Source organism: Elephas maximus, chromosome 13 (genome assembly GCF_024166365.1).
Source record: "Elephas maximus indicus isolate mEleMax1 chromosome 13, mEleMax1 primary haplotype, whole genome shotgun sequence".
In the NCBI taxonomy this organism is placed as follows: Eukaryota; Metazoa; Chordata; class Mammalia; order Proboscidea; family Elephantidae; genus Elephas; species Elephas maximus.
Window position 1 is genome coordinate 21251771 of NC_064831.1, and position 27773 is coordinate 21279543.

At 37.8% G+C, this 27773-nt stretch overlaps 1 protein-coding gene across 1 annotated transcript in view; it reads right to left on the reverse strand.

The window, feature by feature from the left end:
- The window catches only part of RXFP1 (relaxin family peptide receptor 1), a 134634-nt gene that overhangs the window by 44478 nt on the left and 62383 nt on the right, over positions 1-27773 (reverse strand). Inside the window, exons 6-10 of the mRNA XM_049852805.1 lie at positions 20760-20831; positions 13026-13097; positions 10299-10370; positions 10137-10208; positions 9465-9539 (exon numbers count right to left, since the gene is read on the reverse strand). Of these exons, the coding sequence (XP_049708762.1) occupies positions 9465-9539; positions 10137-10208; positions 10299-10370; positions 13026-13097; positions 20760-20831 (363 nt within the window). The remainder of the gene's footprint in view (positions 1-9464; positions 9540-10136; positions 10209-10298; positions 10371-13025; positions 13098-20759; positions 20832-27773) is intronic.

Below are 27773 nucleotides of genomic sequence, written 5' to 3' on the forward strand. Positions count from 1 at the left end.
AAGATCAAAGACCACAGCCTTCAGTATGGATTTTACCACCACATAAAGAAAACAAAAATCCTCACAATTAGATCAATAAGCAGCATCATGATAAATGCAGAAAAGATTGAAGTTTCAAGGATTTCATTTTACTTGGATCCACAATGAACACCCACAGAAGCAGCAGTCAAGGATCAAAAGATGGGAGGTGAGACCAAGATGGTAGAGTAGTCAGATGCTTCTGGTGGTCCCTCTCACAACAAAGACCTAAACAAAAAAAAAATGAATCCATTATATATGACAATCCAGGAGCCCTGAACATCAAATTCAAAGTTGAGGAATTGGGCTGAGCAGCAGGGGAAGGGAGAGATGGTTTAGAAGCAGCGAGGAGCTGCCGGACCTGACCTGGCAGGAAATGGCACCCTGCAGGCCAGATCCACTGATGTGGCGCTAGCAACGTGAGACAAGTAGTGGCATTTGGGACACATTTTCTACATCCAGAGAGACTGAGCTGCGGAGAGTTCACTCATGCCTCTGGGGTCAGCGAAGAGCAGTGCTCTTGGCATAAGCACTTGTATCTAAATTACCATGTGGACCAAAAAACACCCCTTTGGGGGAAAAAAAAAAAACTCTTTCATTTAACTGACCACTCCCCGCGCTGCACTGGGTCCCCAGCTGGATTCAGTGATAATTGCTTTCCCTGGGCTGGAAATAAGATCTGTTGTGCCTGCTGAGTCATCCTCCTGCCCTTGGAAAAGGGAAAAATTAATGCACAGGGAAAAAATAATCTGCCAGCTCACCTAAGCTAGGAACTCAGGGCAGAAACAGTTCCTTTGCCTAGGCACAGGCATAAGTGGTCCATGGACTTTGAACACTTTCCCCCCTGCATAGACCTGTGTGGGCCCATTTCAGCAGCATAGACCCTCATTAGCACAGTACAACAGGGGTTATACCTGAAGTCTAACTTCAACTGTTTCAGCTATATGGTAGACAGGCAGGTTCGTGACATTTGACACAGCTCTGCCTATTAAGCAGAATCCTCACCTACCCATATCAGGGGCCTGAGGACTGGTGGCTCCACCAATGCCACCTAGCCACCCTCAATAGGGCTTCAAGGATAAGTGGTGCCTCCCAGTCCTTATAGCCAACAGCATTGAGTGTTCATAGTCTGGCTGCAAAACCCACCCACCTAGGCACTCTAGGGAACAGGGACACACTTTCTTCACAGACACTCAGGGGCAGTTGTCAGTCCCCTGCCCTGCAGCCAGATACCTGTGCCTACACCAATCACCCCTGCTCGCCTAGGACTGTAGGTAAGAGCCTGCACCACACACTTGGCGACTGACTACCTGGACACCTGAGCTGAATTCATATAAGAAAAGTGAAAGTACTCCTGGGCTCACATACCTAGTAACAACTCTAACCACCTGGTTACAGGATGTTAGAGCTTCAAGGCACCAATAACAAACTAGCTTGCTCAAGCGCCTATTTGGGCATATCAAAACAAAACAAAACAAAAAGCTAGGACATAGTAAGCAAACATAAAATTAATAAATACAATAGCTTATTGATGGCTCTGAGACAGCAATCAACATCAAATCACAAAAAGAGGCAGACCACGATGGCTTCAGCAAGCTCCCAAAACAAAGAATCAAGAAATCTGGATGAAGAGAACTTCCTGGTACTACCTGAGGTAGAACACAAAAGATTAATATACAGAACTTTTCAAGACATCAGGAAGGAGATCAGGCAAAATGCAGAACAAGCCAAGGAATGCACAGAGATAGTATTAGAGGAACTTAAGAAGATTAGAGAAGGCCATAATAACAAATTTAATAAAAAAAAAAAATAGGCTGCAAGAATCCATAGAGAGACAGCAAACAAATTCAGAAGGTTAACAATAAAATTTCAGAATTAGACAACTCAATAAAAAGTCAGAGGAGCAGAATAGAGGCAATGGAAGTCAGAATTAGTGAGACTGAAGATAAATCACTTGACACCAAGATATTTGAGAAAAGAATCAGGTAAAAGAATTTTAAAAAATGAAGAAACCCTAAGAATTATGTGGGACTCTATCAAGAGAAATAACATATGAGTGAGTGGAGTACCAGCACATACGGATAACAAATAATACAGAAGATTGTTGAAGGTTTGTTGGCAGAAATCTTCCCTGATATCTCGAAAGAGGAGAAGATATTTATCGAAGATGGTCATCGAACCCCACACAAGGTAGATCTCAAAAGAAAGTCACCAAGGCGTATTATAATCAAATTTGCCAAAACCAAAGACAGAGAATTTTAAGAGCATCTAGGGATAAAAGAAAAATCCCCTACAAAGGAGAGTCAATAAGAATAAGCTCAGACTACTCAGCAGAAACCATGCAGGCGAGAAGGCAATGGGATGACATATATAAAGCATTGAAGAAGAAAAATTGCCAGCCAAGAATCATATATCTAGCAAAACTGCCTCTCAAATATGAAGGTGAAATTAGGACATTTCCAGGTAAACAGAAGTTTAGGTAAATTGAAAAAAACAAACCAAAATTATAAGAAATGCTAAAGGGAGGCCTCCAGTTAGAAAATCAATAACATCAGATAATAACCCAAGACTAGAACACAGGACAGAGCAACCAGATATCATAAAATCACAAAAATAAAGCTAAAACACTCAAAACAGGGAAACAGAGACATCATTATGTAAAAGATGACATTAAATCAAAAAAGAGGGACTAAAAAATGTGGTCATAGATCTTTCATATGGAGAGGAAGTCAAGGTGATATAAAGAAATAAAAGTTTGGTTTAAACTTAGAAAAATAGGGATAAATATTAAGGTAACCACAAAAGAAACTAACATTCGTACACATGAAAATAAAAAACAAACCAGCAGGCAAAAAAAAAAAAAAAAAAAGACTCTGCAAGTACAAAAGCAACAGCAATGAAAAAGAGGAAAAGACAATATATAAAGAAAAACTACTCAGCACAGAAAATTAAGTGGAAAAAAGAAACAACAACACAAAAGACATCAAAATGACAGCACTAAACTCATACCTATCCATAATCATGCTGAATGTAAATGGACTAAATGCACCAATAAAGAGACAGAGAGTGGCAGAATGGATAAAAAAAAAATGATCCGTCTATATGCTACCTACAAGAGACACACCTTAGACTTAAAGACACAAACAAGCTAAAACTCAAAGGATCAAAAAAATATATCAAGCAAACGACAATCAAAAAAAAAGCAGCAGTGGCAATATTAATATCTGACAATATAGACTTTAAAGTCAAATCCACCACAAAGGATAAGGAAGGACTTTATATGACTATTAAAGGGTCAATATATCAGAAGGACATAAACATAATAAATATTTATGCACCCAATGACAGGGCTCCAAAATGCATGAAACAAACTCTAACAGCATTGAAAAGAGAGATAGACAGCTCCATAATAATAGTAGAAGTCTTCAACACACCGCTTTTGGAGAAGGACAAAACTTCCAGAAAGAAGCTCGATAAAGACACAGAAGATGTTAATTGCACAATCAACCAGCTTGACCTTGTAGACTTACACAGAACATTCCACCCAAAAGCAGCCAAGTATACTTTCTTTTCCAAAGCACATGGAACGTCCTCCAGAATAGACCACATATTAGGTCATAAAGCAAGCTTTAACAGAATCCAAACATCAAAATATTACAAAGCATCATTTCTGACCATAAAACCATAAAAGTAGAAATCCATAACAGAAAAAGCAATGAAAATAAAAAGTCAAACATATGGAAACTGAACCACACCTTGCTCAAAAACTACTGGGTTACAGAAGAAATTAAGGATGGAATAAAGAAATTCATAGTGAAAACACTTCCTACCAGAACCTTTGGAACACAGCAAAAGCAGTACTCAGAGGTCAATTTATAGCAATAAATGCACACATCCAAAAAGAATAAAGGGCCAAAATCAAAGAATTATCCCTACAACTTGAACAAATAGAAGAAGATCAGTGAAAGAAGCCTTTGGTCACCAGAAGAAAGTAAATAATAATTACAGCAGAATTAAATGAAATAGAGAACAAAAAAACAATTGAAACAGTTAACAAGATCAAAAGGTGGTTCTTTGAAAAGATCCAGAAACTTGATAAAACATTGGCCAAACTGACAAAAGAAAAACAGGAGAGGAAGCAAATAAGCCAAATAAGAAATGAGATGGGTGATAACACAACAGATCCAGTTGAAAATAAAAGAATCATAACAGAATACTATGAAAAATTATACTCTAACGAATTGGAAAACCTAGAGGAAATGGACAAATTTCTAGAAACATACTACCTACCTAAACTAATACAAACAGATAGAACAACTAAATAAACTTATAACAAAAGAAGAGATTGAAAAGTCAATTAAAATGCTCCCAACAAAGAAAAAAGCCTTGGCTCTGAAGGCTTCACTGGGGAATTCTACCAAACTTTCAGAGAAGAGTTAACACCACTACTACTAAAGGTATTTCAGAGCATAGAAAAAGATAGAATACTCCCAAACTCATTCTATGAAGCCAGCACAACCCTGATACCAAAACCAAGTAAAGACACCACAAAGAAAGAAAATTACAGATAAATATCCCTCATGAACTTAGATGCAAATATCATCAACAAAATTCTAGCCAACAGAATTCAACAACATATCAAAAAAAAAAAAAATTCACCATGACCAAGGGGGATTCATACCAGGTATGCAGGGATGGTTTAACTTTAGAAAAACAATCGATGTAATCCATCACATAAATAAAACAAAAGGCAAGAAACACATGATTTTATCAACTGATGCAGAAAAGGCATTTGACAAAGTCCAACACCCATTCATGATAAAAACTCTGAGCAAAATAGGGATAGAAGGGAAATTCCTCAACATAACAAAGGACATTTATACAAAGGCAACAGCCAACATAATCTTAAATGGAGAGTCTGAAAGCATTCCCCCAGAGAACAGGAACCAGACAAGGTCCTAGCCAGAGCAATTAGGCTAGAAAAAGAAATAAGTAAAAGTATCTCTATTTGGAGATGATATGATCTTATACACAGAAAACCCTAAAGAAACCTCAAGAAAACTACTGCACTTAACGGAAGAGTTCATCAGAGTATCAGGATACAAGATAAACATACAAAAACCGGGTGGATTCCTCTGCACTGATAAATAGAATGTCAAAGAGGAAATCGACAAATCAATACTATTTCCGATAGTCCCCAAGAAGATAAACTACTTAGGAATAAGTCTAACCAGAGATGTAAAAGACCTATACAAAGAAAACTATAAGACACTAGTGCAAGAAACCAAAAGAGACCTACGTAAGTGGAAAAACATACCTTGTTCATGGATAGGAAGATGCAACATTGTGAAAACATCTATTCTACCTAAAGCGATCTATAGATACAATGCAATCCTGATCCAAATTCCAGTTGAATTTTTTAATGAGATGGAGAAACAAATCACCAACTTGATATGGAAAGGGAAGAGGTCCCAGATAAGTAAAGTATTACTGAAAAATAGCAAAGTGGGAGGCCTCACATTCCCTGATTTTAGAACCTATTATACCGCCACAGTAGTCAAAACAGCCTGGTACCTGTGCAACAACAGATACATAGACCAGTGGAACAGAATTGAGAATCCAGACATCAATTCATCCACCTACGAGCAGCTGATATTTGACAAAATTCCGAAGCCCTTAAATTGGGGAAAATACAGCCTCTTTTTTTTTTTTTTTAACAAATGGTGCTGGCATAACTGGATATCCATCTGCAAAAAAAAAAAAAAAAGAAAAAAGACCCATACCTCACGCCATGCACAGAAACCAACTCAAAATGGATCAAAGACCTAAATATATAAAGTCTATGGAAGAAAAAATAAGGACAATGCTAGGAACCCTAATACATGGCATAAACAATATACAAAACATTACTAACAATCCACAAACACCGGAAGAGAAACTAGAAAACTGGGTGCTCCTAAAAATCAAACAACTATGCTTATCCAAAGACTTCACCAAAAGAGTAAAATGACAACCTACAGACTGGGAAAAAGTTTTTGGCTATGACAAATGTGAAAAATCAGTGTCTAATCTCTAAAATGTATAAAATCTATAAGATACTACAAAATCTCAACAAGAAAAAGACAAATAACCCAGTAGAAAAATGGGTAAAGGATATGAACAGGCACTTCACCAAAGAAGATATTCAGGCGGCTAACAGATACATGAGGGAATGCTCACAATCTTAGCCATTAGAGAAATGCGAATCAAAACTACAGTAAGATACCATCTCACCCCAACAAGGCTGGCATTAATCCAAAAAAACACAATAAATATTGGAGAGGTTGTGGAGAGACTGGAACACTTATACACTGCTGGTGGGAATGTAAAATTGTACAACCACTTTGGAAATCAATTTAGCTTTTCCTTAAAAAGCTAGAAACAGAACTGCCATATGATCCAGCAATCCCACTCCTTGGGATTCCTAGAGAAATTAGAGCCCTCACACAAACAGATAGATGCACACCATGTTTATTGCAGCACTGTTTAAAATAGCAAAAAGATGGAAACAACCAAGGTGCCCATTAATGGATGAATGGAGAAACAAATTATGGTGTATTCACACAATGGAATACTATGCATCGATAAAGAACAATCATGAATCCATGAAATATCTCATAACAGGGAGGAATCTGGAAGGCATTATGTTGGGGTGAAATCAGTGAGTTGCAAGAGGACAAATATTATATGAGACCACTATTATAAGAACTCACGAAAAGGTTTAAACAGACAAGAAAACATTCTTTGATGGTTATGAGAGTGGGGAGGGAGGGAGAGGGTATTCACTAATTAGATAGTAAATAAGAATTATTTTAGGTGAAGGGAAGGACAACATACAATACAGGGGAAGTCAGCACAACTGGACTAAACCAAAAGCTAAGAAGTTTCCTGAATACAACCAAACACTTTGAGGTACAGAGTCACAGGGGCAGGGTTCTGGGGACCATGATTTCAGGGGACATCTAGGTCAACTAGTATAACAAAAGTATATTAAGAAAATATTCTGCATCCCACTTTGGTGAGTGGCGTCTGGGGTCTTAAAAGCTAGCACGCAGCTATCTAAGATGCATCAATTGTTCTCAACAAATCTGGAGCAAAGGAGAATGAAGAACGCCAGAAACACAAGGAAAATATGAGACAGAAAGGGTCACATAAGCCAGAGACTCTATCAGCCTGAAACTGGAAGAACTAGATAGTGTCTGGCTAGCACCAATGACTGCCCTGACAGCGAACACAACAGAAATTCCCTGCTGGGGCAGGAGAAAAGGGAGATGCAGACCTCGAATTCTAGTAAAAAGACCAGACTTAATGGTCTAACTGAGACTGGAGGGACCCCACAGGTCATGGTCCCCAGACTCTGTTAGCCCAAAACTAAAACTATTCCCAAAGTGAACTCTTCAAAGATTAAACTGGAGTACAAGACATAAAATGATACTGCTGAGGAGTGAGCTTCTTAGCTCAAGTAGACACTCAAGACTATGTGCGCAGCTCCTGTCTGGAGGCCAGATGAGAAGGCAGAGGGGGATAGGAGCTGGTTGCTTGGACACGGGAAATACAGGGTGGAGAGGAGGAGTGTGCTGTCACATTGCGGGGAGAGCAACTAGGGTCACATAACGTGTATACATTTTTGTAGGAGAAACTGACTTGAACTGTAAACTTTCACTTAAAGCACAATTTTAAAAAAAGTGGAAAAAAAAATCAAAAGATGCATTGCACTGGACAAATCTGCTGCAAAAGACCTCTTTAACGTGCTGAAAAGCAAAGATGTCACCTTGAAGACTTAGATGTTCCTTACCCAACCCATGGTGTTTTCAATTCCCTCATATGCATGGGAAAGCTGGATGATGAATAAGGAAGACCAAAGAATTGACGCCTTTGAATTGTGATGTTGGTGAAGAATATTGAATACTCCATGGACTGCCAAAAGAATGAACAAATCTGTCTTGAAAGAAGTACAACCATAATGCTCCTTAGAAGCAAGGATAGTGATACTTTGTCTCACATACTTTGGACATGTTATCATTTCAATCCCTGGGGAAGGACATCACGCTTGGTAAAGCAGAGGGTCAGCGAAAAAGAGGAAGACATTCAGTGAGATGGACTGACGCAGAGGCTGCTACAGTGGACTCAAGCGTAACGATTGCAAGGATGGAGCAGGGGAAGGCAGTGTTCGTTCTGTTGTACACAGGGTTGCTATGAGTCGGAACTAACTCGTTGGCATGTATCAACAACAAGAAGTTCTCCATATCCTCAAGTTTTCTGTTTTACTTCATCTCTCAGGCACTGAAAAAAAGAGATTAATATTTCTTACTGCTTATGTATGTCTATTTTTCTATGTGGTTTTGGTTGCTATATAAATGCTATTTGATGCATACAGGCTCATAATATTATATATTTTATTGGTAGTTGTGCATTGTAGCATTAAAGTGTCATTCTTGTGTTATTTAATGTCTTCCTTTCAGTGGTTCCAAACAAGTATATTTTAAACCGCTACATCTAGTTTTCGTAACATTTATGTGTCTTGCTTTATTACCAGGTTACGTTTCCAGCTTCAGCTGCCACAGAGTCAAGTCGATTCTGACTCCTGGCAACCCCACATTTCACAGAGTGAGACTGTGCTCCTAGGACCTTCACGGTTGTGACCTTTCAGAAGCAGGTCGCCAGGCCCGCCTTCTGAGGCTCCTATGGATGGGTTGGAATTGTCAGCCTTTCAGTTAGTAGCATTTAGCTGTATGCCCCACCCGGGGACTCCTACCAGCTGTCACTTAATCTATGATCTGAAAAATCAAGCAATTGACCTTTTGAGATTTTCCTACAAAGTAGGAGACTGAGGGAGTTTTTATATGAATAAAGTCATGTATATGTAGTTTATCGATTGAACTCTTTAAGAGTTATTTTGGTTTTTATTTCTTCATTGTCTTCTGTATTCTAAATAGGCAAATTTACTGGAGATATGTAGATAATACTTAATATCACCAGCAAAGCTACCAAGTAAAAAATTCTATGCAACATATTCTATTGTGATAAGATTTAAAGAATAAATACTGAATATCATATTCTCATTATTCGGAATTTAGGGATGAAACAAAAGTGGCTATTCTTTGTGTAGCAGATTAGGAGAACAGATGAGTGGGGGAAAGGCGCCATGTTATGGGAGTGTTATCCATTCTATATTCCTTCTGCCTTCTTTCTTTCTGACTTGAAAAAAGGTTGTTTTGAGTTGTTTTATTTCGGTGAGCATTTAGAGGAGTTAGTGTAGATAATATGGATAAAAATCATGCTCAAATAATTTGAAAAAAATGTAATATGATATTAACAATTTATCATTATAAAAAACCCTGATATCTGAAGTGGATTAGGCAAAATAGAAAAATTAGTTGACCTTAAAAAGAGATACAGTAACTTACAGCCAATGTAGTCTTGGCATGTGCTGACAAAGAGGTTTGTCAGGCAAATGGGTGAGGGCGTTATTCATCAGCACTCTGAAAAAGAGAAGAAGCAAAAGTCATATTTCTGTGAATCTTTTCTCATCTTAAGTCAAATGTGGTATTATTATGATTATTATCGTTATTACTATGAAACCATGAATATCAACTAAGTTAGCTGTCTTCTACTTCTAATTTGCTCTGTAAGTCCTGTCATATTTATGTGATTATTAGTAATAAAATTTGACAAGTGTTAGTTATAATGTGGGAGGGAGCAGCAATGTTAGTAACTGAAATACAGCCCCTTCAACAGTGGGTAGTGGAAAAGAGTAACTTTAGATGAATGTTAGTTTTCTTTACCAAGATTAACATAGGACACTAACGGTTGGCTTAAGAATACTTCCATAAAAGATGGCAGAGGTTATATTCAGTTTTGATGGACTGACATTCTAGAAGACAGAAGGCCTTACAAAATTGTTCAAATTTTCAAAACTACAGAACAGCCTTGTAGATATAATGAAGAAATGGTTTTCAGCTGAAAAGGCCTTTTTGGGGTTTTAACAATTTCAAATTTTGTAGTATTAAAATTGACGCAGTAATTTTTATTCATGTCCTTTGCTTCAACTGAAATATTTGTTTTAGTTTAGTACTTACAAGAGAATAAGAGAATTTAGTCCATAAAACGTTAGTGGGGAAATTTGATTGAGGTGATTATCTTCAATTATCCTGCCAGCCAGAAGAAAAGAAATTGATTCATTTATATACTTTTAGATTATAATAACTAATATCATAAAATACCACATAAATAAAACATACAGCCACTCTAATCTGTGGAGATCTTCAAAAACACCTGGCTTCAAGAAGGTTATTCTGTTATGACTGAGATACCTGAAAATGGAGAAATGAATAGAATAAAATTGTACCTTCTTGATGCTTTACAGTAAGAAAAGCTAACAAAAAAAAAACCATCTTAAATTTCCCTATATATGAATCTCGTCATGGTATTCCTCCTCCACTGAATCTCTGAAAGTTTCTTACCATTTACCTTATCATGTCTAGCTTCAAGTTTTTTCATAATTAGTTAATATAATAACATATATTATTGTAATATAATATATAATTATAACATAAAAATATTATAAAATAATATTATATAATACATTATATAATCATATAATATAACATAATTAATAATAAATTAAAATCTATCCATTTATCTATTCATTTACTCATCACATTGTTCTGAGTGCCTGCTCTATGGCACTGGGCTCGCTATGGCATTCCTTTCTTTGAGGGGCTTAGAGTCTAGAGGGAGACTGCCTGTTGAACAGGTTATTATTACAGCAACATAGGAGAAAGGAGGAGCATGTATGATGTACGGTTGCTCTGCCACCGCTGAGGAGAAAACACCTGAATTGGTGGGGGGTGGGCACTGTGAAGCACTGAGCCTAAGCATAGCAAGGGGTGATGCCACATGTTAGAGCCACTTCCTTCCTTCCCTTCCAAACATAAGGTGTCAACTGGGCTCAGGAAGGTGTAAGGAACAGCTTCAATCTTTCCCCTTTAACATCTCAGGGGCTTCTCTTAAAAGGCAAGAGAAGAGACCCACTCCATCTGGGTAGAAGGCACTGGATCCACTCCTGTACTTATGCTCATCTGTTTAGCCCGATCCTACTAATTTTTTGGGAGTCCCTGGGTCGGTTCAAATTGTTAACTTGCCTGGCTGCTAACCAAAAAGTTGGAGGTTTGAGTCACACAGAGGCACCGCGGAAGAAGGGCCTAGTGATCTCCTTCTGAAAAGATCGGCCATTGAAAACCCTATGGAGCACAGTTCTGCTCTGGCCACAAGGGGTCATCATGAGTCAGAATCAGCTCCACAGCAACTGTTTTATTTTAACTCATTTTTCAGAGTCAGCCTTCAATGCTCTGGACTCCTTTCAATGAACTGTAATAGCAGTTTTGGTCTGAACAACACAGGTTTAAGAATTAAGTAAACTCCTCGTTCTCTAATTGTTGAATATACGTTGGTGTTATTTTCTCACCTAAGACAATGAGCTTCTAGAGAGCAAGAGGTCTGGCTCTCCCCAGGGACAGGACAGTGCCCCACTAGAAATTCTAGGGTGTGAGGTGTTTGAAGGCAGTGTGTCTGATTTCTCCTCCTATCCCCATGATATCTAGTTGAAGCAGTTGCACACTCTAAGGACTAATGAATATTTATGGATGAGTGACTAGCAAGTATTTAAAGATTATTTATGAAAACTAGAAGCAGGTGATGACCCAACAATATTCCAGTGCTATGAAAAAACAGATGGAGGACAGTTTTAACTTTACTCTCTGGTTCCATACAGACTTTCAAGAGTTTCCTCTCTACGTCTTAGGCATTAAACCAAGCAGATGCTGTTTAGCAAGTTTTGAATAAGTCCCTGGAGGGTTAGAAAGAAAATCAGTCAGGATTCAGATGAGAATGAGTTCAATATTGACTTTGGGCAGTTTGCCAAGACATGACAGAGGAAGGATAGGGTAGAAGGCAAGAGGACATGGGGAGAGTGGTTACTGTGAACGTCTTGAGCCTCTTGTGGTCTTCTTCCATTTTGCTAGTAAATGATTAGGTGGCCCTTTTAACTCTTTCCCAAACTCTGATACCACAATCTGATTGGGATGAGCTTTTTGGGTTAGGATAAAATGGGGTTAAAAGCAAGGGGACAGGAATAGAAATACAGGGAGTTGTTCATTTATGTAATGTGTGGTTATATTTCTATTCAGTTACTTCTAGGAGATTGGGTTCAACCACTTGGCAGAACTCAATGAACTGGAACTTTGTGAAAATCTATTTTTAAAAGCTTTGCTCTTTCATCCTTTAGTACTTTATATGTTATTTACGGATAAAAGCAGGGATAATGGAAAAATAATAACTAGGGAAGTCTGAGTATTCTGCTACATAAATATTATCACACCAAAAAGCAAAAACAAAAAAACATTGCTGGTGAGTCAATTCCAACTTATAGCAACCCTATAGGACAGACTAGAACTGCCTGCATAGGGTTTCCAAGGAGTGCCTGGTGGATTCGAACTGCCGACCTTTTGGTTTGCAGTCTGAGCTCTTAACCAGTGCACCACCAGGCTTTTAAATTTTAATTTTATTCAGTAATCATCCCTGTCACCATGGCTAATACATATTGAGTTCTTGTGCTAGGCACAGTTATACAGTATAAATAATTTTCCCCTCATTTTGTCCTTACAACAGCCCTTCAGGTAGGAACCATATTAATTTGTGTTTTATAGTAGAGGGAATGATGCTTAGAAAGGAAAACAAATTGACCAATTTCATTTCATTTTGTTCTATCACATTCATGTTCATAGTATCATTTGAACTAGGTCTAATGACTTGATTTTGTAAGTGATGAACTCAGGACTCAGATATCCATGCCTATTTGACTCAAAATCTCACGCTGCCAGCCTCTGTGCAGAAGGACTCGTGGGCTGGACTAGGCTGGGCTGACAGGCCACTGAGGAATGGGCAAATTAACTGGCACTGATACTTACAGCTTAGTGAGATTGTGCAGCCCTCTGAAAGCATACATGGATACAGACCTAATTTTATTGTTTTGCAGATACCTGTGAAAAAGATTATTAAAAAAGTTAAATACAATGAAATAGACTACTGAAAGTAGATATTCATGGCATTTTGTTTTGATATAAAATTCATGGATAATTGACTGGTTATTTAGAAGTTCTAGTCATAAAGGCAAACACATAGCTAAAAATTAATATTTGGACTTTATAGGAATAAAAACTTTAATGCAAAGTAAAGCACTCACTAATCAGTCCTAAAGGTCAGACGTTTTAACATCCCTTTCCTATAATTCTTCAATCTTATGAGTGTTCAACACAATGCTACCAAAATTACAAGCATGTGACATCTTTAATGTCCCAAACCATGTCCCATGTTGATTACATGTCTGCCAACTAAGTTAACTTTTTTTACTTTTATAATTTTTATTGTGCTTTAAGCGAAAGTTTACAAGTCAGTCTCTCACACAAAAACTTATATACACTTTGCTACATACTCTGAATTAAAAAAAAAAAATTTTTTTTTTTAATTACCCTCCCCTTAATGAGAGAGCCTGCTTTCTCCCTCCACTCTCTCTTTTCGTGTCCATTTGGCAACTTCTAACCCCCTCTACCCTCTCATCTCCCCTCCAGGCAGGAGATGCCAACATAGTCTCAAGTGTCCACCTGATCCAAGAAGCTCACTCCTCACCAGCATCCCTCTCCAACCCATTGTCCAGTCCAATCCATGTCTGAAGAGTTGGCTTTGGGAATGATTCCTGTCCTGGGCCAACAGAAGGTCTGGGGGCCATGACCACTGGGGTCCCTCTAGTCTCAGACCATTAAGTCTGGTCTTATGAGAATTTGGGGTCTGCATCCCACTGCTCCCTCAGGGGTTCTCTGTTGTGTTCCCTGGCAGGGCAGTCATTGGTTGTAGCCAGGCACCATCTAGTTCTTCTGGTCTCAGGATGATGTAGTCTCTGGTTCATGTGGCCCTTTCTGTCTCTTGGGCTCATAATCGCCTTGTGTCCTTGGTGTTCTTCATTCTCCTTTGATCCAGGTGGGTTGAGACCAATTGATGCATCTTAGATGGCTGCTTGCTAGCATTTAAGACCCCAGATGCCACTCTTCAAAGTGGAATGCAGAATGTTTTCTTAATAGATTTTATTATGCCAAATGACTTAGATGTCCCCTGGAACCATGGCCCCCAAACCTCTGCCCCTGCTACGCTGGCCTTCGAAGCATTCAGTTTATTCAGGAAACTTTTTTGCTTTTGGTGTAGTCCAATTGTGCTGACCTCCCCTGTATTGTGTGCTGTCTTCCCCTTCACCTAAAGTAGTTCTTATCTACTATCTAATTCGTGAATACCCCTCTCCCACCCTCCCTCCCCCTCTTGTAGCCACGAAAGAATGTTTTCTTCTTAGTTCAAACTATTTCTCAAGTTCTTATAATAGTGGTCTTATACAATATTTGTCCTTTTGCGACTGACTAACTCAGCCTAATGCCTCCCGGATTCCTCCATGTTATGAAATGTTTCACAGATTCCTCACTGTGCTTTATCAATGCGTAGTATTCCATCGTGTGAATATACCATAATTTATTTATTCATTCATCCGTTGATGGGCACCTTGGTTGCTTCCATCTTTTTGCTATTGTAAACAGTGCTGCAATAAACATGGGTGTGCATATATCTGTTCGTGTAAAGGCTCTTATTTCTCTAGGGTATATTCTAAGGAGTGGGATTGCTGGATAGTATGGTAGCTCTATTTTTAGCTTTTTAAGGAAGCGCCAAATCGATTCCCAAAGTGGTTGTACCATTTGACATTCCCACCAGCAGTGTAGAAGTGTTCCAATCTCTCCACAGCCTCTCCAACATTTATTATTTTGTGTTTTTTGGATTAATGCCAGCCTTGTTGGAGTGAGATGAAATCTCATTGTAGTTTTGATTTGCATTTCTCTAATGGTAAATGATCGTGAACATTTCCTCATCTATTTGTTAGCTACCTGAATGTCTTCTTTAGTGAAGTGTCTATTCATATCTTTTGCCCATTTTTAAATTGGATTATTTGTCTTTTTGTAGTTGAGTTTTTGCAGTATCAAATAGATTTTAGAGACAAGGTGCTGATCGGGAATGTCATAGCTAAAAACTGTTTCCCAGTCTTTAGGTAGTCTTTTTACTCTTTTGGTGAAGTCTTCGGATGAGCATAGGTGTTTGATTTTTAGAAAAAAAAAAAAAAAAAAAAAAATTTTTTTTTTTTTTGATTTTTAGAAGCTCCCAGTTATCTAGTTTTTCTTCTGCATTCTTATCGTTTATGCCATGTATTAGGGCTCCTAACGATGTCCCTACTTTTTCTTCTATGATCTTTATCGCTTCAGGTTTTATATTTAGGTCTTTGTTCGCTTTTGTGCATGGAGTGAGGTATGGGTCTTGTTTCATTTTTTTTGCAGGTGGATATCCAGTTATGCCAGCACCATTTGTTAAAAAGACTGTCTTTTCCCCATTTAACTGTTTTGGGGCCTTTGTCGAATACCAACTGCTTATATGTGGATGGATTTACGTCTGGATTCTCAATTCTGTTCCATTGGTCTACGTATCTGTTGTTGTACCAGTACCAGGCTGTTTTGACTACTGTGGTGGTATAAACCAAACAACCCAAACCAAGTGCCATCGAGTCAATTCTGACTCATAGCGACCATATAGGGCAGAAGTAGAACTGCCCCATAGAGTTTCCAAGGAGCGCCTGGTGAATTCAAACTGCCGACCTTTTGGTTAGCAGCCGTAGCACTTAACCACTATGCCACCAGGGTTTCCACTGTGGCAGTATAATAGGTTCTAAAATCAGGTAAAGTAAGGCTTCCCACTTTGTTCTTTTTCAGTAATGCCTTATTTATCCGGGACCTCTTTCCCTTCCATATGAAGTTGGTGATTTGTTTCTCCATCTTATTAAAGAATGTCCTTGGGATTTGGATCGGAATTACATTAAATGTATAGATCGCTTTTGGTAGAATAGACATTTTTATATTGTTAAGTCTTCCTATCCACGAGCAAGGTATGTTTTCCCACTTATGTCAGTCTCTTTTAGTTTCTTGCAGAAGTGTACTGTAGTTTTCTTTGTATAAGTCGTTTACATCTCTGGTCAGATTTATTCCTAAGTATTTTATCTTCTTGGGGGCTACTGTAAATGACATTGATTTGGTGATTTCCTCTTCATGTTCTTTTTGTTGACTTAGAGGAATCCAACTGATTTTTGTATGTTTATCTTGTATCCCGATACTCTGCTGAACGCTTCTATTAGTTTCAGTAGTTTTCTGGAGGATTCCTTAGGGTTTTCTGTGTATAAGAACATGTCATCTGCAAACAGAGATACTTTTACTTCTTCCTTACCAATCTGGATGCCCTTTATTTCTTTATCTAGCCTAGTGGCTCTGGCTAGGACCTCCAACACAATGTTGAATAAGAGCAATGATAAAGGGCATCCTTGTCTCGTTCCCAGTCTCAGTGGGAATGCTTTCAGGCTGTCTCCATTTAGGGTAATGTTGGCTGTTGGCTTTGTATAAAAAAATGCCCTTATTATGTTGAGGAATTTTCCTTCTATTCCTATTTTGCTGAGAGTTTTGATCATGAATGGGTGTTGAACTTGGTCAAATGCCTTTTCTGCATCAATTGATAAAATCATGTGATTCTTGCCATTAGTTTTATTTATGTGGTGGATTAGATTAATTGTTTTTCTAATGTTGAACCATCCCTGTATACCTGGTATGAATCCCACTTGGTCATGGTGAATTATTTTTTTGATATGTTGTTGAATTCTATTGGACAGAATTTTGTTGAGGATTTTTGCGTCTACATTCATGAAGGATATAGGTCTATAATTTTCTTGCGGTGTCTTTACCTGGTTTTGGTATCAGGGATATGCTGGCTTCATAGAAAGAGTTTGGTAGTATTCCATCCTTTTCTATGCTCTGAAATATCTTTAGTAGTAGTGGTATTAACTACTGAAGTTTGGTAGAAGTCTGCAGTGAAGCCGTCCGGACCAGGGCTTTTTTTTTTTGTTGTTGGGAGTTTTTTGATTACCTTTTCAATCTCTTCTTTTGTGATGGGTCTATTTAGTTGTTCTACCTCTGTTTTTGTGTTTTACCTCTGTTTGTGTTAGTTTAGGGAGGTAGTATGCTTCCAGGAATTCATCCATTTCTTCTAGGTTTTTCAAATTTGTTAGAGTACAATTTTTCATAGTAATCTGATATGATTCTTTTAATTTCAGTTGTGTTTGTTGTAATATCGCCCATCTCATTTCTTATTCAGGTTATTTGCTTCCTTTCCTGTTTTTCTTTTGTTGGTTTATCAATTTTGTGGATTTTTTTCCAAAAAACCAGCCTTGGGTCTTGTTAATTCTTTCAATTGTTTTTCTGTGTTCTATTTCATTTAGTTCAGCTCTAATTTTTATTATTCGCTTTCTTCTAGTGCCTGTGGGTTTCTTTTGTTCCTCCCTTTCTATTTGTTAAGTTGTAGGGATAATTCTTTGATTTTGGCCCTTTCTTCTTTTGGATGTGTGCATTTATTGATATAAACTGGCCTCTAAGCACCCCCTTTTTTTTTTATTAACTTTTATTAAGCTTCAAGTGAACGTTTACAAATCCAATCAGTCTGTCACATATAAGTTTACATACATCTTACTCCATACTCCCACTTGCTCTCCCCCTATTGAGTCAGCCCTTTCAGTCTGTCCTTTCGTGACAATTTTGCCAGCTTCCCTCTCTCTCTATCCTCCCATCCCCCCTCCAGGCAAGAGATGCCAACACAATCTCAAGTGTCCACCTGATATAATTAGCTCACTCTTCATCAGCATCTCTCTCCCACCCACTGACCAGTCCCTTTCATGTCTGATGAGTTGTCTTCGGGGATGGTTCCTGTCCTGTGCCAGCAGAAGGTCTGGGGACCATGGCTGCTGGGATTCCTCTAGTCTCAGTCAGACCATTAAGTATGGTCTTTTTATGAGAATTTGGGGTCTGCATCCCACTGATCTGTTCCCTCAGAAGTTCTCTGTTGTGCTCCCTGTCAGGGCAGTCATCGATTGTGGCCAGGCACCAACTAGTTCTTCTGGTCTCAGGATGATGTTAAGCACCCCTTTTGCTGTGTCCCAAAGACTCTGATAGGAAGTGTTTTCATTCTCATTGAATTCTCCGAATTTCTTTATTCCATCCTTAATGTCTTCTATAATCCAGTCTTTTTTGAGCAGGGTATTTTGCAGTTTCCAAGTGTTTGATTTCTTTTCCCTGCTTTTCCTGTTATTGATTTCCACTTTTTTGGCCTTATAGTCAGAGAAGATGCTTTGTAATATTTCAGTGTTTTGGATTCTGCTAAGGCTTGCTTTATGACCTAATATGTGCTCTATTCTAGAGAATGTTCCATGTGCACTAGAAAGGAAAGTATACTTGGTTGCTGTTGGGTGGAGTGCTCTGTATATGTCTATGAGGTCAAGTTGGTTGATTGTGGCATTTAGATCTTCCGAGTCTTTACTGAGCTTCTTTCTGGATGTCCTGTCCTTCACCGAAAGTGATGTGTTGAAGTCTCCTACTATTATTGTGGAGCTATCTCACTTTTCAATGCTGATAGATTTTGTTTTATGTATCTTGCAGCCCTGTCATTGGGTGCATAAATATTTAATATGGTTATATCTTCTTGGTGTATTGTCCCTTTAATCATTATATAGTGTCCTTCCTTATCCTTTCTGATGGATTTAACTTTAAAGTCTATTTTGTCAGAAATGAATATCTCCACTCCTGCTCTTTTTTGATTGTTGTTTGCTTGATATATTTTTTTCCATCCTTCGAGTTTTAGTTTGTTGGTGTCTCTAAGTCTAGGGTGTCAACCAAGTTAACTTTGATTTTGTTATTTTACATGCCCAACCTTGTTCTAAAAAAAGAGTTTAAAGTGGCTTATAAGGCGTATACTTAAAAAAAAAAAAAAGTAATTAAAAAGGATTAGGGCTAGAAAAATATGTTAGACTGTCATGTCAACACAAGATGCAGGCATACATAGTTAACTGAAGTAATATGGAAGTTTGGCCTTGAGTTAACTGGCGGTAAAAGGAAATAGATACAAGGGCACAGGCAACTAAAAAGCTTTGTTTGCACTTCTGTGTGTACTTGCCCCAGGCTGTGGGGAATGATAAGCAAGGGGTTCAGGCCTGACTTCTTGTTCTGAATGAAGGTCACCGACTTCCTTCTGTTAGGGTGTCCCACATTTATATGCAATCTGCTATAAATTTTAGGAGTAACAAGGGAGAAATCAACACAAGTGGACTCCCATGTAATTAGAAATTTTGGCTAAAAGAGAGTATAAAGGTTCCTATGCATTTAACAATTTCACCGAATTTGCTCTGGGCGCAATCATGGAGTAGGTATGCATCTGTCCCATTAATGCACAGAAAGACTTTGATATGTATTTATTTATTTGTTTTTAACTGTTTTAATCATCTGCTAAGCAACAGACTGCGTGCATTATCTAGAGGTTGAATCAAGCTGCACCTTTGATAACAAAATGAGAAATATTTTTGTAATTGGGTTATTATGACTGTTTTATTGTTTGACTGTTCAGGAATTTAGTTCAATGTTCGTTGTCCAAAACGCTAAAGTACTTTATTATTTAAAACTGAATTTTGGCATTTAGATTCACACTCGTAACTCCTTTTAAACATGCGGACATAAGGTGGTGCTACAGATCAGAAAACTTCATTTTCTTGAAATCAGATAATAGAATAAGAAAGCATCGTCTTGAAGTTTCTGTATCAGGCCTGTTTTTGAAAAGTTCTTCTCTGCTGATTGAGAATCAAGTTCTGACAATACATTTTCATTATAATTTTTATTTTCAAATATGAAATATATTTAAGCTATTCTGTCAAATATCTAGGTTTTCAGAACATTTCATTGAGTGAAACTGATTAATTTTTCTTCTGATTCCTCTATACTCATACCTGTTATTTAAAAAAAAAAGCGAAGATATTATCTATCTACCAGGTTTCTCAAGTGTAAAACCAACACAGGTGTGAAAAACAAAATTAGATTTAGAGCACAGAATATTTAAACTCAACAGTTCAGTAGTATGATTTGGTTACAAAATTGACCTAAATAACAGGTAAATGTCACCTGGGCCATTGTGGAATTTGAGAGTGAATACATGACTCTAAACTGAAGGGAAGCTACTTAAGGCCAAACTAAAACTCAACCTGCAAGGGGGGTGTGAAGATGAAGTCCAAGAATAATAAGCTTCAAGGTTTCAGACCACCACAGCTTGCTATCTTAAGTGGAGTATGGATTTGCAAGCACAGGGAAGAAAATTCTTCACTATCTGATCTTGATGGCAGATCTGGCAAAAGATCATTACCTCTTTGTCTGAGGTGGGCCCTGAAGCACACCATGCTAGAATACTGTCAGAAAGTAAGAAGATCCTGAGTGCCTCCATTTCGGCCACTGTGGCAGGAGGATTCGCAGTGCACTTACTCCAGTCTCTTTAGAGATATAAGGCATCTGAGATTTTTCTATAATGACTTCCAGAACTACTCAGGAAAATGTTACCTGCAGTCTCTAGCTAACAGCTAAACAACTCTCAGAAGCCAGATTAGGCTCACACAGTGGTACAGTGTTGATCTCTGTGGAGTGAGGAGAAAGAGATATGCCAAAAAATTGGTAGTTAATTATTTTAATATTAGAAATTAGAATTTTTCTTACAGCTTCTGAAGATCAAGGTACTTCTTGAAGCCATCAGGAGGAAGCTTTCTTAATAAATTCCACTGAAGTGACCTGAAATAAATGTAAATTTTTTCTTACCTAAAGTTTTTTTTTTTCATTACTTTTAAACTACCACAGCAATATGGATAATTATAAACTGCATTTCCTTTACTACTTGGATTTTAGGAAACACTCTATTTCATTATATCACATTCATATCCATAGTATCATTTGAACTAGTTCTAATAAATTGATTTTGTATTATTAAAGGGTATTAATCTTTTCTAAAAATTAGGTCAAAACACTATAATTGTATACTTATCCCTGATAAAAATTCTCAATAAAATAGGTATAGAAGGAAAATTCCTCAACATAATAGTGGGCATCTATACATATACATCTTCTTACACAAAACCAATAGCCAACATCATTCTCAACAGGAGGATGAAAGCATGATAAGGATGACCTTTATCACTACTCTGCTTTAACATTGTGCTGGAAACCCGAGATAGAGCAATAAGGCAAGAAAAAGAAAGGGTACCCAAATTGGAAAGAAAGAAGTAAAACTATCCCTATTCGCGATGATATGATCCTGTACATACAAAACCCTAAAGATTCCACAAGAAAACTACTGGAACTAATGGAAAGATTCAACAGAGTAGCAGGATACAAGATAAGCATACAAAAACCAGCTGGATTCCTATACGTCAACAAAGAGAACTTTGAAAAGGAAATCAGGAAAACAATACCATTTATAATAGCCCCCCCGAAGATAAAATACTTAGGAATACATCTAACCCAAGCGTAAAAAACCTAAACAAGACCTAAACAAAGAAAACTACAGAACACTATGACAAGAAACCAAAAGAGACCTATTTAAGTGGAAAAACCTACCATACCATACTATACTTCCTATCGTGCATGGGAAGACTAAACATTGTAAAAATGTCAATTCTACCCAAAGCTATCTATAGACATAATGCAATCCTGATCCAAATACCAACAGCATTCTTCAATAAGATGTAAAAACTAATCACCAAATTTATATGGAAAGGGAAGAGGGCCCTGAAAAGCAAAGCATATTGAAGAGAAAGAACAAAGTAGGAGGCCTCTCACTGCCTGCTCTCAGAATCTAGTATATAGCCATGGTAGTCAAAACAGCCTGGTACTGGTACAATGGTCATACAGACCAATGGACCAGAATCAGGAACCCAGATGTAAACCCATCTACCTATGGTTAGCTGATCTTTGGCAAAGACCAAAGTCCATTAAATGGGGAAAAGACAGCCTTTTTAACAAACTGTGCTGGCAAAGCTGGGTGTCCATCTGTAAAAAAAATGCAATAGGACCCATTCCTCACACTGTACCCAAAAACTAACTCAAAATGGATCAAAGACCTAAACATAAAAACTAAAATGATAAAGATCATGGAAGAAAAAATAGGGACAACACTAAAGACCATAATACATGGCATAAATACAATACAAAACATAACTAACAATGCATAAACACTAGTAACTAGGAGCTCCTAAAAATTAGCCACCTAAGTGCCCATCAACAGATGAATGGATAAGCAAGTTACGGTACATACACACAATGGAATACTACGCAAAGATAAGAACAATGATAAATCCGTGAAACATCATACATCGTGCTGCATGAATCTCGAGGACGTTATGCTGAGTGAAATAAGTCAATCACAAAAGGACAAATATTGTATGACACCACTGTTACAAAAACCCAAGAAAAGGTTTACACACAGAAAAAAACAATTTTTGATGGCTGGGAGGGAGGTAAGGTGTGGGGAGGGGAAATCACTAACTAGATAGTAGACAAGTATTAACTTAGGTGAAAGGAAAGACAACACACGATATAGGGGAAATCAGCACAACTTGACCAAGGCAAAGCCATAGAAGCTTCGTAGACACATCCAAACACCTTGAGGGACCCAGTTACTGGGGCTGAGGGCTGGGGACCATGGTGTTAGGGGACATCTAGTTCAACTGGCGTAACATACTTCATAAAGAAAATGCTCTACATCCTACTTTTGATGTATATCTTTTGGTCCTATCATGTTCAGAGCAAAGGAGAATGAAGAAAACCAAAGACACAAGGAAAATATTCGTCCAACGGACTAGTGGGCTACATGAACCACAGCCTTCACCAGTCTGAGTCCAGAGCAGGCCGCTGACTACTCTGACAGGGCTCATAATAGAGGGTCCTGGAAAGAGTGGGAGAAAAATGTAGAACAAAATTCCAATTCACAAAAAAAGATCAGATTTACGGGCCTTACGGAAACTGGAGAAACCCCCTAAACTATAGCCCCTGGACATTCTGCTACCTCGGAACTGAAGCCACCTTTGAAATCTACCTTTCAGCTAAAGATTTGACAGGCTTAAAAACCCAACAATAACACACGTGAGGAACGTGCTTCTTAGTTCAATCAAGTATACATATGGGGAACACCTGCTCAAACACAGACCAGAAAGAGGAAGGAGCAGGAAAACTGGAGAAATGGACATGGGGAACCTAGGATGGATATGGGGAGAGTGCTGGCATATTGCACAGATTGCATCCAATGTCACAAAATAATTCGTGTGCAAATGAGAAACTAATTTGTGCTGTAAACTTTCACTTAAAACATGATAAAATAAAAAATTATAATTCTGATCATTAAAAAAAAATAAAACGGAAAATAATTGATACAGTTAAGTTCTCCTTTTCCATATTATTTTATTTAACAAATGTTAGAAAACGTCTGTTTTTGAGTGCCAATAGTTTTCCATTTAAAATACATCAAGAATTTAAATAACTTTATATTCCTCAAAATTTTTATTCCTCACATTCCATTATTGTTTCTTCCTTTTCAAATTAGTTTTGAAGGAAGCTATCAGTTGGTACATATAATTGAACCGTCTTTGTTCAATAAGTGATTCTATTTCAAATTCCAATAAATTGTATAGAAAGGTTTCTTTTGTATCAGAATTGATAAGCAACAGACTGAAAACCCATTCCCGTTTCTGTTGATTTGATTCTGACTCATAGGGACCCTATAGGAAAGAGTAGAACTGCTCCAAAGAGTTTCCAAGGAGCAGCTGGTAGATTTGAACTGCTGATCTTTTGGTTAGCAGTCTGAGCTCCTAACCACTGTGCAACCAGGGCTCCAAGGCTAAGTCCACTTAATTGTGGTTGTTTTGAATGGGACCCAAACTGAATTTTCTAGAAAAGCAATGTAGTAGTAGCAAAATAAAAAATTCAAAACCGTTGTACCTGGGATCCAGACGTCTGTCTGTTGGTAGCTAGCTAAGCTTGCTTGCGTGAATCAGAGTTGGGGTTGGGTGGATGAAGCTCTTTGGTTGAGTCCACTGGAAGTGCATGTGTGTACAGTATATAAGAGATACTGCAAATTCAAAACTGCTGTTCTATGGCTTTGATTCTTTTATTTTTATTGTAGTAAAAATGTATAGCACAACATTTGCCAACTCAACATTTTTCAGGTGTACAATTTAGTGCTATCAATTACATTAATCATGTTGTTATAGCTTTGATTCTTGAAGGATAGCTTAGCTGGATACTAAGTCTTTGGTTAGTGCTTTCTTCTCTTAAATTTTTTGAAAATGCTGTTCCTTTTTTTGTTTGTTTTGTTTTTTTCTTTGAGAGGCCTAAAGACAGTCTAATTCTCTTGATTTTTAAGTTATTTGATGTTTTTACCTGGAGAACCCGAGGACTTTTTTCTTCATCTTTAAAGTCTAATACTCTCAGATATGTCTCAGATTTGATCACTCTATGCCAATTTTCTAGGGTACTCCCTGGCTTTTTCAATATGTAGATTCAAATTATCTTTTATTTCCAGAAAAGTTTTCTTGAATTATGGTTTTAAATTTTCATTTCTTTTTCAGGGACCCCAAGTAAACATGTTTATGTTCATCTTTCCATCACTCATCTGTCATTTTGTTGTACTGTGGTGGCTCGTGTATTGCTATGATACTAGAAGCTATTCCATAGGTATTTCAAATACCAGCATGGTTGTCCATGGTGGATAGAGTTCAGCAGAGCTTCCAGGTTAAGACAAACTAGGAAGAAAGGCCTGGCAACCTGCTTCTGAAAATTAGCCAGTGAAAACCTTATGGATCACAACAGAACATTGTCTGATTCTCTTGGATCAAAAGGGATCAATCGCTAGAGGAGGACATCATGTTTGGTGAAGCTAAGGGCCAATGAAGGTGAAGGAAATGAGATGGATTGACACAATAGCCACAAGGATGGACTCTAACATGCCAGAGATCATGAAGATGATGCAGGACTGGGCAATGTTTTGCTCTGTTGGAGTCAACTCTACAGCACCTATCTGTCTGTCTGTCTGTCTACCTACCTATGATCTATGTTCTTCTGCCCCACTTCCAAGACAAAAATGCACTTTCTGGTCTTTTTTTGTTTCTTTCTTTAACTTATTTTCATTTTCTTGTTTTTCTCCCCCCACCTCCCGACAATGCTTCTTGTTCAATTTTCATTAGACTCTATTCTCCTTCGAGCAGCTTGTGATCTAGTCTTCATATTTTTCATATTCTTTTGATTGAGTTTGGACTTTTGTGCTATGATTTTCTTTTATGCTGATGCTGGTATTTTGGGAAAGAATTTTCATCATATGAACTGTTCTGATTCATATTCATAGCTTTGTTTTCTTATCATGGTTTTGTATGGAAATGGTTTAAATTTTTTTCTATTCCTTGTCATTTTATGGACAAGACTCTTAGTTCCAGAACTAAGCAGTTAAGTGCTATTTTTTAATGTGTAACATTGCTGGTATGAAAATGAGGGGGAGAGAGTGGTCATGTCATGTTTCTCTTCTGTTTCTGCAGGATAATTAATTTTCCTTTCTTATTTACTTCTTTTCATCATTACCACACCCCCAAATACCACCACTCCTTCACTATCTGAATTTTCTCTAGAAATAATGCTTCTTTGAGCCTACCACGTCTGGCCCTACTCATTTTCAAGCCCCTTCCCTTTGCCAGTGCTATGAACCACCACGTTCCAGATTTGTGTTCAGTATTTTGCTGCTTAGTGCTGAAATTTCTCCCAGTGGGCATGACCTCATATCTGCTTCATTGTCCCCAGCCTCTTTCTTTTTTTCACGGAATTCTTATGCTTTCCTTCCTGCTTATAAGTTTGAAGTGGCAGGAGCTCTGTTGGAATTTGGTGTTTTGTTTTTCCTATATTTACAGGTAACTTGAGGATTATGGTATTCTGTGTTCTAATAATGCTGATTGGTAATGCTGAAGGTGTGGACCATGTATATTTTTATTTGTGCTCCTTTTGGATTTTTTTCATTTTGGGGGGAAGATCTATGAGGAGATTAAAAATCAAACAATTGCTGTTATTCTCCAGTCTAAGAAATTCCTGTTGTTGTTGTTGTGTTGAGTTGATTCTGACTCATAGCGACTCTGTAGGACAGAGTAGAACTGTTTCATATGGCTTCCAAGGAGTGGTCAGTGGATTCGAACTGCCAGCATTTGGTTAGCAGCCTGAGCTCTTAACCACTTTGCCACCAGGGCTTCAAGGAAATCCTAGTCTCTCTTAAATTTACTTCAAAAGGATTTGATCCCATCTACCCATGGAAGCTTCTCTTGTTAGAGCCACCATTGACTTCCAAATTGTTAAATCTAATGGTCAATTTTCAGTCATTATTTTATTTCATCTATTAGCAGCAGCCTTTGCAGTTGATCTCTCCCTTTCTTTTAAAGATTTTCTTCATATGGCTCCCAGGACACTAACTTTTTGAATGTTTCTTCAAATAATTGGTTGTTCCATACATCCTTTCTCTTTGTTCTTCTTTTCTTCGTGTAGGAGTGTCCAGTCTAAATAGCAATATATATTGATGATTTCTAAATTGGTCTTCAGCCCAAATAAATTCTAAATTCACATATCGAATTGCCAACTTGTTATCTCTACTAAAGTATCTAGTAGATATCTCAAAATTAACCTGTTTGCAACTGACCTTCTAGTCTTCTTCCCTATGAGGAAGCTTTTCCCATCTCAATTGATGTAAACTCCAACCTTCTCATTGTTTGGCCTAAAAACTTTGGAATCCTTGACTCCTCTTTCACTCTGTCATACATCCAGTCCATCCAGAAATCCTGTTGGCTCTACTTTTAAAACATAACAAGAATTGGACAATATCCCATCATCTCCACAGGTACCACCTTGGTATAAGCCTCTGCCATTTCTTGCCAGGTTACTACAATAGCCTAACTGGTCTCTCAGCTTTTACTTTTGCCCCTTTTACCTTTGCACCTTTGTCTATTCTTAACAAGTAGCCAGAGCTACCCTTTAAAAATCTAAGTCATAGCATGTAACTCCTCTGCGTAGAACCCTACAATGGCTCTCATTTTACTTAGAATAAGAGCTAAAGTTCTTACAATGACCTAAAGGTCCTAGGTGATATGCCCAACCTCTACACCCTTTTTGTTCACTGATGTATTTCAAGAGCTTATGTATTTCAATTATTTATAATTATAGGCAAAAAATCAGGAAAGGTGTGTCTCAAGGTTGTATTCTTTCACCATACCTATTCAATCTGTATGCTGAGCAAATAATCCAAGAAGCTGGACTATATGTAGAGGAATGAGGCATCAGGACTGGAGGAGGATTTATTAACAACTTGCATTATGCAGATGACATCACTCTGATTGCTGAAAGTAAAGAGGACTTGAAGCACTTGCTGATGAAGATCAAAGACCACAGCCGTCAGTATGGATTACACCTCAACATATAGAAAACAAAAATCATCACAACTGGACCAATAAGCAGCATCATGATAAATGGAGAAAAGATTGAGGTGGTCAAGCGTTTCATTTTACTTGGATCCACAATCAACAGCCATGGAAGCAGCAGTCAAGAAATCAAAAGATGCATTGCACTGGGCAAATAGGCTGCAAAAGACCTCTTTAGAGTGTTAGAAAGCAAAGACATCACCTTGAAGACTAATCACATCATGTGCATGCGAAAGCTGGA